Source organism: Drosophila teissieri, chromosome 2L, assembly GCF_016746235.2.
Source record: "Drosophila teissieri strain GT53w chromosome 2L, Prin_Dtei_1.1, whole genome shotgun sequence".
In the NCBI taxonomy this organism is placed as follows: Eukaryota; Metazoa; Arthropoda; class Insecta; order Diptera; family Drosophilidae; genus Drosophila; species Drosophila teissieri.
The window spans coordinates 14,511,285-14,522,904 of NC_053029.1; the positions used below are offsets into that span (position 1 = coordinate 14,511,285).

At 47.9% G+C, this 11,620-nt stretch overlaps 2 protein-coding genes across 3 annotated transcripts; one reads left to right on the forward strand and one right to left on the reverse strand.

Moving 5' to 3' along the window:
• Positions 1 to 62: 62 nt before the first annotated feature.
• Positions 63 to 4,662, forward strand: LOC122626010 (ER degradation-enhancing alpha-mannosidase-like protein 3). 2 transcript variants are annotated; one of them, XM_043806118.1, is made up of 8 exons: positions 63 to 465; positions 539 to 926; positions 1,282 to 1,428; positions 1,483 to 2,302; positions 2,372 to 2,765; positions 2,992 to 3,236; positions 3,431 to 3,529; positions 3,595 to 4,662. In XM_043806118.1, exons 2-8 carry the CDS (start codon positions 775 to 777, stop codon positions 4,114 to 4,116), a joined length of 2,379 nt encoding a protein of 792 aa, XP_043662053.1. In that variant the 5' UTR covers positions 63 to 465; positions 539 to 774; the 3' UTR covers positions 4,117 to 4,662. The 2 variants fall into 2 exon arrangements, with proteins under 2 accessions (XP_043662053.1, XP_043662045.1); XM_043806110.1 differs by having other exon boundaries at positions 64 to 465; positions 2,992 to 3,263.
• A 655-nt stretch (positions 4,663 to 5,317) lies between these two features.
• LOC122626000 lies at positions 5,318 to 11,240 on the reverse strand. Its single transcript, XM_043806099.1, is given in 6 exon segments — positions 5,318 to 6,206; positions 6,269 to 6,467; positions 6,533 to 8,611; positions 8,665 to 10,137; positions 10,140 to 10,382; positions 10,514 to 11,240. Coding segments are annotated over 6 exon segments (5,181 nt in total). The 5' UTR covers positions 10,974 to 11,240; the 3' UTR covers positions 5,318 to 5,479.
• Between the last annotated feature and the right edge of the window lie 380 nt (positions 11,241 to 11,620).

Below are 11,620 nucleotides of genomic sequence, written 5' to 3' on the forward strand. Positions count from 1 at the left end.
AATGGGGAAGGCCACACTCTTCCGCTCGCTGCACACCTGGTCACACTAAGGGTGCAATCACTTTTTTTCATGATAAAATTAAGGAATCTTGAGTTCATCGTTGATAAGCAGCGATCTGATAATTGCCAGCACAGCAGCGCGGAGAACTATAAAACCAGACTCTGCTGGATATATAATAGCGAATCGTAATGCCCTGCCGATCGGCTGGCAGTAGTAACCTTACGATTCTGACGCTCGCTTTGCAGTCGTGGTGTTTTGTTATTGGAGCAGAAAACAAATTCCAAACGAGATTATAAATAGTCACAATGTGTGTCGCAGTCGTCGTGGTCGTTGGGAGGATAAATGTGCAATTGCAGATGCCGTAGAGCACCGCGCTTAAGTTTTATCCAGAGCAACCCGATCTTCTAGTGCCCGTGAAAACCGGGCGAAAAGCAACAACAAATTAGGTCGACATTTCGGGCACAGGTGAGCCTAATTTCAGTCGAGCAAAATTATGTGTTAAATTATAAGCTAATTATGAGTTGGCTGTTTCAATTAGGCTACAGAGCCAAATCAAGCGGACCACGGGCCCAAAGCGGAGTCAACAAAGAAGCGGCGAAGAGAAACATCGAAGCATTGGTTTCAACACCACACGTTCAAAGTGAAGGTCAACGTCACAACGACTCGAGCGGCAAGTCTGGCGGCCAAAACCGAAAGACAAAGCCATCCGCCGTCACCAGCACAACCTCCACCGCCACCACCACCGCCACTGGTAGTCTCCAGATAGCCAGCACCATGTCCGCCACATCCTCCGAATCCTTCGTCCGTGGCCAGCGGCTAATGCTCATCTTCCTGGTGGCCCTGTGCATCGTAGTTGCCTGCGTCCTTAGCACCGAGACCACCATGCCCACGCAGAACATGTCCAACAAGGAGCGGGCGGAACTCCGGTAAGTCTTAGCTAGATAAGGTTCTTTGTGTATCGTGACCAGGACAACTTCTGCCCGGCGATTATTTTTTGATAGTTTCGGTTTTATAACACCTTTGACATTCCAACTTACTTTGGGTTTCTGGAGGATCAATGCAATGTATTTAAATCTAACCCATATATGCATCAGAAACGAGGAGCTCTAATTATCATAACTCGTTGGTAATCATTTATGGTTATAAATTTAAATGTGGTGCTTATATTGTATATATGTAAGTATATAAGTAGGAATATTTAAACGCTTGCACTTAAAAGTCGTTCTGAACAATCACAAAAAAGCTGAATTGACCTGTGCAATATGCTCTGTTTGATTTCAGGGAAGAAGCTCGCGATATGTTCTATCATGCATATAACGCCTACATGCAGAACGCCTATCCAGCTGATGAGCTAATGCCGCTCTCCTGCAAAGGACGTTACCGAGGAGTGACGCCATCGCGTGGCGACATGGACGACATTCTCGGAAAGTGAGTTACAAATCCTTAGGTTTGGCGTTTTCATTGATATGGTTGATTTTTTAGCTTTTCCATGACTCTGGTGGATACTCTGGACACCCTGGTGCTGCTGGGTGATTTCACAGAGTTTGAACACGCGGTAAAGCTAGTTATCCGCGACGTGCAATTCGACAGCGACATTATTGTGTCGGTGTTTGAGACGAACATTCGAATGGTTGGTGGCCTGCTGTCCGCGCACATTCTGGCGGAGTATCTGCAAAAGCATGCGGACACGATGCATTGGTACAAGGGCGAACTGCTGGAGATGTCTCGCGAGCTGGGCTACCGATTGCTACCGGCGTTCAACACATCTACGGGCATTCCGCATGCGCGGGTTAATCTACGGCTGGGTATGAAGGATCCGATGCTGAAGAAGTCCCGTGAAACGTGTACCGCTTGTGCTGGTACCATTCTTTTGGAATTTGCTGCTCTTTCGCGGCTTACCGGCGATCCCATTTTCGAGGTGCGAGCCCATGCCGCCATGGACGCGCTGTGGAAGCTAAGGCACCGTGGCTCCGATCTCATGGGCACGGTACTTAATGTTCATTCCGGCGATTGGGTGCGTCGGGACTCCGGAGTCGGAGCGGGCATCGACAGTTACTATGAGTACCTCTTCAAGTCCTACGTCCTACTTGGGGACGACAAGTACCTGGCCCGCTTTAATCGCCACTACAACGCGGTAATGAAGTACGTCAGTGAAGGACCCATGCTACTCGACGTGCTAATGCACAGGCCACATGCTAAGTCCAAAAACTTTATGGACTCGCTCCTGGCATTTTGGCCGGGTCTGCAGGTGCTATCCGGCGACCTGAAACCAGCTGTGCAGACACACGAGATGCTCTATCAGGTATGGTTTATCCTGTTCAAATCCGCTTATCCCATTTATTTTATGAAACATTTTTTATCTTATTTGCAGGTTATGCAGATGCACACCTTCATTCCAGAAGCATTTACCGTAGACTTCCAAATACATTGGGGACAGCATCCCCTGCGACCAGAATTTATAGAGTCCACTTACTTCCTGTACCGCGCCACTGGCGATCATCATTATCTGCAGGTGGGAAAGAAGGCTCTGAAGACACTCCAGCAGCATGCTAAAGTATCTTGCGGCTATGCGGCCGTGAATGATGTACGGACTGGCAAGCACGAGGATCGCATGGACTCGTTTGTGCTCTCCGAGACGATCAAGTACCTCTTCCTCTTGTTCTCCGATCCCCAGGATCTGATCATAAACGTCGATGAGTTCGTCTTCACAACCGAAGCTCACCTGCTGCCGCTCTCTATTGCCCAACTAGGGAATGCCACGTTTAGTAAGTACTTTTTCGTTTTTTAATTGTTTTACGTAATCGCCGCAGCGCTATCAGTAAATCTATCAGAAGAAATAGCTCTTGATAGGTATCAATTGATTATTTGCAACAATCTGTTTTATGTATGGGTTAATATTGATGTATTGATAGTCAAGTGTCTTTTATATCCTTTGTGGAAAACGAAAATAGCTATGTGGGAACTCTGATAAATTTCTTGTTTTAATTACAGGCTTTCGCCAGACGGACGAACACAACGTACTCGACTTCATGCGCACCTGCCCCAGTTCAAATAAGCTTTTTCCTGAAAAAGTACGCAAGCCACTGCGCAACTTCATTACGGGCTCGTGCCCTCGCACCACCGCGGGAAAGCGACTCAGCGCCCTGGATTTTCAGGCAAGCAATGCAGATCATCTGCGAGCTGTTTACGACATGGGCATTACCATGGTTTCGGTAGGCGACCGCAGCCAAGGCAAGGTGCGACTGTTTCATAGTTTCTATAATGTAAGTTTTTTTCTGTTCTGCTTTTTGGTTTCGTTTGCATTTCGTTTGACACTCTGGTTGGTAACCTTTGCGCCACCAGTTTCCTCGATCTTCCGCTTCCTCCTCTTCCTTCTCATCATCATCGCACAGATCGTAGAACAATTTAATATAAAATTGACTTTATTCAGGCAAAAAGCCACGAGGAGGGCGAAATGGGACTGCAATTTATGCAGGAGATGCTTGAGCTGACCAAGATGCAAAGCATAAATCAGCTAGCGCAACTGCAGGTTTGTATGCTTCATTTTTAAGGGAAGCATCATAATAATAATTTAATTGAATCTCTCGTTTCCAGGCCGTAGCCTACGCCACTGACGAGAAGCCACAGGATTGGATAGCCCTGATGGCCGGGCCATCGCACTTTAGCCCGGAGTTAACTGGCGATCAGTTCGTCCAAGGGGACTTGATACTGGCCAAGCCGCTTCGGGCCTGTGATGAGACCCTAGAGAATGCCGAAGAGGCGAAGGGAAAGGTCCTGGTGGCCGAGCGCGGTGATTGCACATTCGTGAGCAAAGCGCGACTGGCCCAGAAGGTGGGAGCAGCAGCGCTGATTGTCTGTGATAATGTTCCGGGCTCTTCCGGTGAGACGCAGCCGATGTTCGCAATGTCTGGCGATGGCAAGGACGATGTGCTCATTCCAGTCGTCTTCATGTACAGCATGGAGTTCGGCAAGCTGTCGGCGGTTATGCAGCGGCGGAAACAGCCTCTGCGTGTTCGCGTCATGCAGATGGTGGAGTTCAAGCGCTGGCAACTGGCCAAGGAGCAGCGCCAAAACCAAACTGCATCAGTAGCACAGAAACCAGACAAAGAATTGTAGTGGACTGCTACGGCTGCTGGAGCGCCCTCAGCGTTAACTATTCATTTGGGGCTTTTTAACGCCTTGAAATGGTTCTCGCCAAAATAGAGATATATATTTTCTATATTAGTAACATGTACAGTAAGCGATCGTAACTAAATTGGAATTTTCTGTACTTTACTAGACATGTAAGAACGATTTAATGCCACGAGTTTTTGAACTCAGTTATAGGATCTTTGCATTTCGTGGTTGGTTCTCAGGCAGGCAATTGGCTTCCTAGTGGCAATATTATATCCGAATAGCATCGCATTCGCGTTCATTCTAATTGTATATTTGGTCCACCTCACAATTTTTTCGATGGATTTTACTTTTTAAATGTAAGTAAAACTTCTGTATATAAAAGTTTAGAACTTAGAGACTAACAAAATAGTAAATAATGATTAGTTTTAAGAAGAAGTTAGTTCATAGGATAGAGGGTCGGAATTGATCGACAACAGAGTAGTTGAAATTGATTAGATATTATACAAAAAATAGTCTAAAATATACGAACTATGATGAAAAACCAAAGGGAAAACTTTTATTTAATAGGAATTACCTTTTCAAAGAACTTGTTCTTGATGCCCTATGAATAAGTATTCCTAATGCCGAAGGGATGCTTCCCTTGTACTCCGATAGGCAAAGTTCTCGGTGACGGGCTCATCCACATAAAGATCGAGCCAATGACAGGTTAGGCACTGGGCGAAATCTGGATATATAGTTGTCGGCTCAATTGCAGTAAAGCCTATGTTTAAGCCAAAGGCACTCTCGGAAATAATGCTCAAGTATTATAAGCCAAATTAAAAACATATCTGTGAATCGACTAATTTTGAAAAAGTAATACAATTTCCAATATCACGATTGCAAAGACATTGTATTTTTAATAGATTTCCTTTTAATGACATTTATTTCTTTCCATTTTGGTGTTTCCATTTAACTAAGAATATGACACATTCACTTCTGAAGTCGATAGTAGGAAATCAAACAATTGAATTCATAAGCCTAAAACTACGATAGCTTAGGCTAGTTTTGTTTTTCTTTTAGAAAAAATAAAAAGAACGAAAGAAACAAAAACACTTATTCCAAAATAGCGCATAATAAAGGCTACTCTCCGACTTACTTAAGACTAAGGCGAAATGTTGATATTATTAGATGATGGATGATTGTTAGGGGTATAACACGCAACTTATTATAGTTTCGTATATTTGAACTATATTTGGGCTGACAGCCAGAAGCACATTTATAGATCGGGTATTCTGGGTGATTTTCAACAAGGGTTGTGGTGAAAAAAAACAAAAACTTTGTTCTTCGACGAGATTCTCCACATGTCAAGTTTACCGACACAGGTCTACGTCGAGTGGGACTGCTGGACTGCCAATTTTAGCATGTGATTGGCGATACTATCTACAGTTAGGGATTGCGGGGACATCTCGATCACCTGGGACTTGTGGCGGGCATAAAAACGCTGCGCTCCATTGACTTGCGGCGCCAAATAGGTGAGCTGTCTTGGATCGGCGGCACTTATCCAGGCCTCGTCGTTCGATGCAGACTTGACGATCAGGTGATCCCCGGTGTTAACTGCCTCTGTAGTATCGTCAAATTGCGGCGCTGGTAAGCGGTGTACCTGCAGCAGGCGGTGCGACGGCGTGGCATGGGACAGCTCACAGGCGATCACATGCACCTCAGCAGCTTTGTTTGGTTCTTTGAGAAGCTGGTAAAGCACCAGCATGCTGCTTTGGTCCATGTCGAGGCTTGGATAGTGCATAGCTGCCAGGCACCGGCCCAGAGGGCGGCCCAAGTCGTAGTTCATCAGAGTGTCCCCGCTGCGGTGATCCCAGACGGTGATACGCGTCTGTTCGTAGCCGATAAGGCGATCCTCTGAAAGGCACTCAATGTGACGCAGTTCGTGGCGCAACTGTTTGAACTCCCGTATGGAGGCAAGCGTATCCAGTGTGGGCGTCAGTGAATACTTGCAGATGCCCGAGCGCGGCTTGCCCATCACCAGTTCCTGCTGCCATGCCATAACAAAGTAACGCGAATCCGCTATAGTTGTGTATATGACATGCGGCCACTCGCTAAATAACGTAAGTTGTGGGTTAAATCATAGCATTTATGCATACTTTGTAGTCAAACTCACCAATTTACAGCATCTAAGTGCACAGAATGCATACGAGGTCGTAATTCCTCCTCGCAGAAGTAATACACATTCACATGGAGGGAGGTAAGCTTCACCTCCCTCTTGTGATGGTCCAGCGGCCTGCTCCGCATTTCAAGGTACACCGGCGTCGAATTGTGCACGCAAATGCGGCTGCCAAACGGCGTAAAGATCTCTTTCTCTGTAATGGATAAAACAAAGAGGCTAGAAAGTTTTCTAAAATGTTTCTTTATGATCATAACCCACCTAAAGTTACGCGCCGCACTCTTCCGAGGTAAACCCATCGCGGACCAACATCCAGCTCCTGCTCGGCGTCTTTGGGCTCGCGCGGATGTGGTTGAGGCAGCTGCGGAGAGGGCGATTTTCGGACGCCATCAAAGGAGGGATTATGTCGGGGCTGATGCAGGACGTTGAACACTTTGGAGTACTTCCAGAAGGTAATGCAGTTCTCCTGCAGCACAATGAGCTGTTCCAGCTCGTAGTACATGTAAAGAACCTGCCCGTGCTTGGCAGAAAGTGGATTTGCTAGCGTGGAGGATCCTTGACTAAGCCGCAGCAGGCCGCCAGGGGGAGTGGCTAGGACTAGGTCAGCGTGATTGATTTTTCCGGCTTGCTGGCGAGGGCGGTGGAGCTCCGTATTTGGTGGTGGTGTTGTTGGGGATGGCGGGTAAATAAGCACGGGTTGTGCATAAGGCGATTGAGCGACGGGCGGGGAACAAACAAGGGTCTTATCTACAGCTTCTTTGGCAGCGGAACTGACCAGGTGGCTGTGTGTAGGCGCAAAGGCTTTGGGAACTTCTGGTGCCAAATTAGCGAGCCTCAACACAGTGGCATTAGGAACGGCTGTCACCGGTTCAGTCACCGTTTCAATATTCGGGGGCAGTGACTTGGCTCGTACTCGCCTGGTCCGCTTGGGCGGGCGACTAAACTTCGTTGCACTTGTCGTGGGATTCGCATTCTCCTTGACACCTTTCATCTTTCGGGGAGTGTTTGGCGGAGCCAATTGCTGCTGCTGCAAGCGATGCTGCTCAGGAAGACTTTTGTCTGCCTGATCCGGCCTCTTTAACGCCGCCCGTACAGCCTTGGGCATTTGTACCTTTTTGGTGGTTTGTGCTGCGCCGCCAGCAATCCGTTTGGATCGTCCCTGAGCCATTTCATCCGATAGCGCGTAACTCTTGAGCAGGCTGACCTTGCGGTTACGAAGTAGCTTCGAATTAAGATGCGTGGTGGAGCGAGTAACCAAATCGCGTACGCGAGCTTCCTTTCCGGGGCTGGCAACTCCCACGGTAGTGCGGCGTCGTTGGGTGGCGGCCAGAGGTTTGGTGGCTCCATGGGTTTTCCTATGCTTTGGTCTTTTGGCCGTATCAACTGGTAAGGGGACAGGTGACCGCGAATCCTTAGCAGGACTGGTTATTGTAAGACTTTTCTTCGCTGGCTGGGAAATAAGTGAGGGACGCGGTGCGCTTACGTCACCAAAACCGCCCGTTAAGTGTAAGCGCGCCGGTGAGATGCGAGACTCCTGCCTGGTAGGCGATGGATTCGGAGGCGAGGCATTGCTTGTAGCCTTGATAATATAAATCGATGGCTTGGTCTCACGCGCCTGGCGCAAACGTTGCTGCATGCTCTCCAACAGCTTGGACTGGGCAGGTGCAGCAGCTTCAAAGATCTTAGTGAAAGCTGCTTCAACAGACTGAGCCCGACCCTTCTCAGACTCCTTGTCTATCTCATGTTTCTTGTAACCGTCTCCAGCTATGACGGATGTAGGACATTGCGGCTCTTGTTCCTGGAGCGATGGACACATCTCTCCATCCTTTGAGGATTTGGAAGTGGCTAGAAGGTTGGTGGTTTTGGGCGACTTCTTCGTTGAGCATTCTTCCTCTTCCGCAAAATATGTTTTGTAAAAGTGATTCATCTTGCGTTTATGCTCTGTAGCCAAACGAGAGTCGAAGTGAAGATCTTCATCCCCCACCATCCTTGAAACGGAATCTGATGTCTGAGCTGGGGAGGGTTCTTCTTTATCGGTGCTTAGCTCACTACTGGTGGTCAGTGGTACTTTCTTGTCCTTATCCTGCTGCCTATCTCGTTCCCTTTCGCGTCGCTTGCCACGCACATCACTGCGCATCCTATCTAGTTGCTGTTGTGGTCTGACCCGCAGTGATCGGCGAGCTACAGTACTGTTGGCTAGCTCCCTCATTGCGGTAGCCACGGCGTTCGCTGTGGCCAGTTCAGTGAGGCCCAGATAATTGCAGAATTCCTGCTGCTCGTAAAACATACTATCATTCGGACAGTTGACGTAAGGCCCCTGGTTAGCTGCCATTTGCACCTCTACAAATAAAATGAATAAATATAAATACAATAAAACACAAATAAAGTGTTACCTTGGGGAGCCTGTGGGAGTTCCTGGTAGCGATACATCTGTGGCTGCTGCTTCATCGTTTGCTCCATAAACTGCTGCTGCTGTATTGTTTGCACCTGCTGACGCATAACATCTAAAACCGCGTTGGTTAATTGTTGGTCTTCTGAGGGCCTTCGGTCGCTTAAGTTCGGCTGCATAAAATCAGACACACCTTCCGGACCAGATGGACGAGCTTGAGCATGGGAAACGGATGCAACCAACTCCAAATTCGCAGCGGTAGAACATGCCGTTGGCGTAAGCGCGCTACTCTCCAGGTCTGCTGTTGAGGTTTCCTTGGTAAGGTTTCGCTGCTCAAAGTTGTGGGAGTCCGTGTTGTTTAAGTCATCGACACCGGGCAGCACCACCTCGTCCTCCTCCGGTTGTTGATCCTCTTGTAGTTCTTCCTCGGGAATCAATGTGGTGACAGAGGCTTTTTCCATACCCACCACCTCGTAGCAATCGTCGTCATCGTCATCTAGCACAATTGTCTCCTCGGTGGGCAAGATGTGCAAGTAGCGACGATGCACAGGCCGCTCCGCCGACTGGGAGCTGGCTAGTTCTTGAGTGGATTCGTCTGAGGTTTGCATGATGTCACGGCTGATCTTCTCCATGTTCCGAGCCAGTGTTTCACGGAATTCGGGAAAGTTATGCTGTTTGAGAGATGCCGTTACAGCCTCGTACTGGTTAAAGGCGGCATCAAAGCTTTCCACATCCTCGACAGCGGCCCATTCCTGCCTGGGTGCCGTTTCCCAATTGGAGACTTTCTCGGCGGGACTCATTTGCGGCTGAGCCTGGCAGATGCTTGCCAGTCTTCGATCCATAGCCTCTCCATGCAGAGTGTTCTTCATCAGCGGCGGATACTTGCGCTTCAGCGGCGCCACTTTGGATGGAGAGCGGGCGCCCGTTAACTCGTCCTCAAAGTCATAGTGGTCGCTGGCGTTGGGCATGGAGGATGAGCTGACTGGGAATTCCGTGGGACTGCTGTGCTCGCGAGGCAATTTTCTTTGCAGATTATTTGGCGGCGGCTCCTGTCCCTGTAATGCAATAACGTCGATAGGTTGGTCTGGTTCTTCCTGGATGACTGCGTCCTCGCATTCTTCATCGTCATGGTCCTCTAGTTCGTGATCATACACCTGACAAATATCTGGGCGTTCCTCCTCCATCGGCGTGTCGTCTAAGAATGTGGCGTTCTCGTTTTCCTCGGGAGCCTCATCGTCCACCAGTTCCTGATGCACTAATGGCTGTTCCAGCGCTGCATCACTAAGGTACACATTGTTTCCATCCGCCAAACGTGCCTCGCTCTCACCCATATCTTCCACAACCTCTTCGATGTAGGCAGTCCCATTGAGACACTCATTCGCATCACTTTCCTCGGGCAGCAAACCCAGCAATGCTCCGGTACCGTTTTCGGCCATCAGAATGGCCCTGGCGAACTCCTGCTCGCATGCCACTCCTGGGTAGCTACTATGATCTCACAGCAGTGTTCTTCCGCTAAGACGACCATGTTCTCTCCATCCACGGACTCATAGATTACACACTGCTCTTCTTCCTCGGCCACCTGAAGTTCATGTTCAGCCTCATCACTCTCGTGGGACAGCATGTCGAACTGGTCAACATTGCCATTGGTCAGCAGGACTCCGGGACTGCTGACTACAGTTTGCATTAGTGCAATGTTCGGATCCTGGACAGCTTCGGGCGAGTCTACAAAACAAGGAGGGTATGTAAGTTTAATTTTAGAGAAATAAGTGAGTTTAAAATTTTGAATTGGGACACAACTTCATAATTAATAATATGAAAGAGAATCCTTTATATTTATGGTTAATGGAACAAACCGTTGATCTCGATGACCTCGTGGCTGCTGCACTGACGTTTCGCCGGCGTGCAGGCGGCCCATTCCGGGGCTTGAGGTGCCTCTTCGGCCACCATCATTTGCCGGCGAAGTCCAAATATTAAGGGTTCAGTCTGGGTGACGAAACTGGAAGACGGGTGCTCCTCCGGCCAGCCCTTGAAGCCACTGCCACTTGAGATAAGGCTGTAGATTTCCAAGTCGTCGGAGATCACGTGCAGCATGCTGTCCACGGCAGGGTCCAGATCTGCTGCCATTCCTGAGGATCTGGTGCCGGATGCAGCCAGATCCGTGAGACGCTCCCGATCCTCAGCCACGCCCGATGCGGCGCCTGGAGCTTCGCTAGCCTCCGCATCAACCTCGTCGCCTTCCAGCGGCGAGTAGCGGTTCAGCAGGTGCTCCTCCGCCGTCACGTAGGCCATCAGATTGGCTTCTCTCCTGGACATCGCGCTGGTACGGGGAATGGGATTGGGATTATCTAGCCCTCGTCGATTCGTTTACCAATTGTGGTAGGATTCTTTGTAAATTTAGCACGTGAAATTTAAAAAATATACTTGATGCTGTCTACAAAACAGTGCCCGAACTGACTGTGGACGGTCATGATTACATTATCATGGCTTAGTCGGTTTACTTTGATTGTTATTTTATGTATTTCTGCGTGCTTTGCGTTGTATATTTCTTATTTGATAGGCTTAATATTTTAAGTTGCTTTAACCTGTGTGACCGTGGGAAACACCGTAGTATTATCCCACATCGGAATGACTAAAATACCATTGAAAATACTATCGGTATTATTTTTACAGTGGGATCAATCTATGAAAGATATCTATGAATATTTTGAAAAGCTTCCTGAATGTTCTCCAAAAGCTATATATTTAAATAAATTGACACAAGTGTATATAAAACTGACGGTTAAAACTGTCGTTAAATATTTTTTATTATAATTTATTTTTAAAGTTTTTTAATGGAAACTTAAGTAGTTTAAGATATATATTGTTATATCAATGAAAAAATTTCAATTTGAATGCGTGATTGATTTAAAAGAGCTTTGTAAAGCTAGTAACCTTGTACTCTGTTTTATAAAACAGCTTAG

Coding starts and splice junctions, on each gene's coding strand:
- LOC122626010 (XM_043806110.1), top strand. CDS start 775: ATGTCCGCCACATCCTCCGAATCCTTCGTCCGTGGCCAGCGGCTAATG. Junction 2,766..2,991: donor ACTAGGGAATGCCACGTTTA/GTAAGTACTTTT, acceptor TTTTAATTACAG/GCTTTCGCCAGACGGACGAA. Junction 3,264..3,430: donor TGTTTCATAGTTTCTATAAT/GTAAGTTTTTTT, acceptor GACTTTATTCAG/GCAAAAAGCCACGAGGAGGG.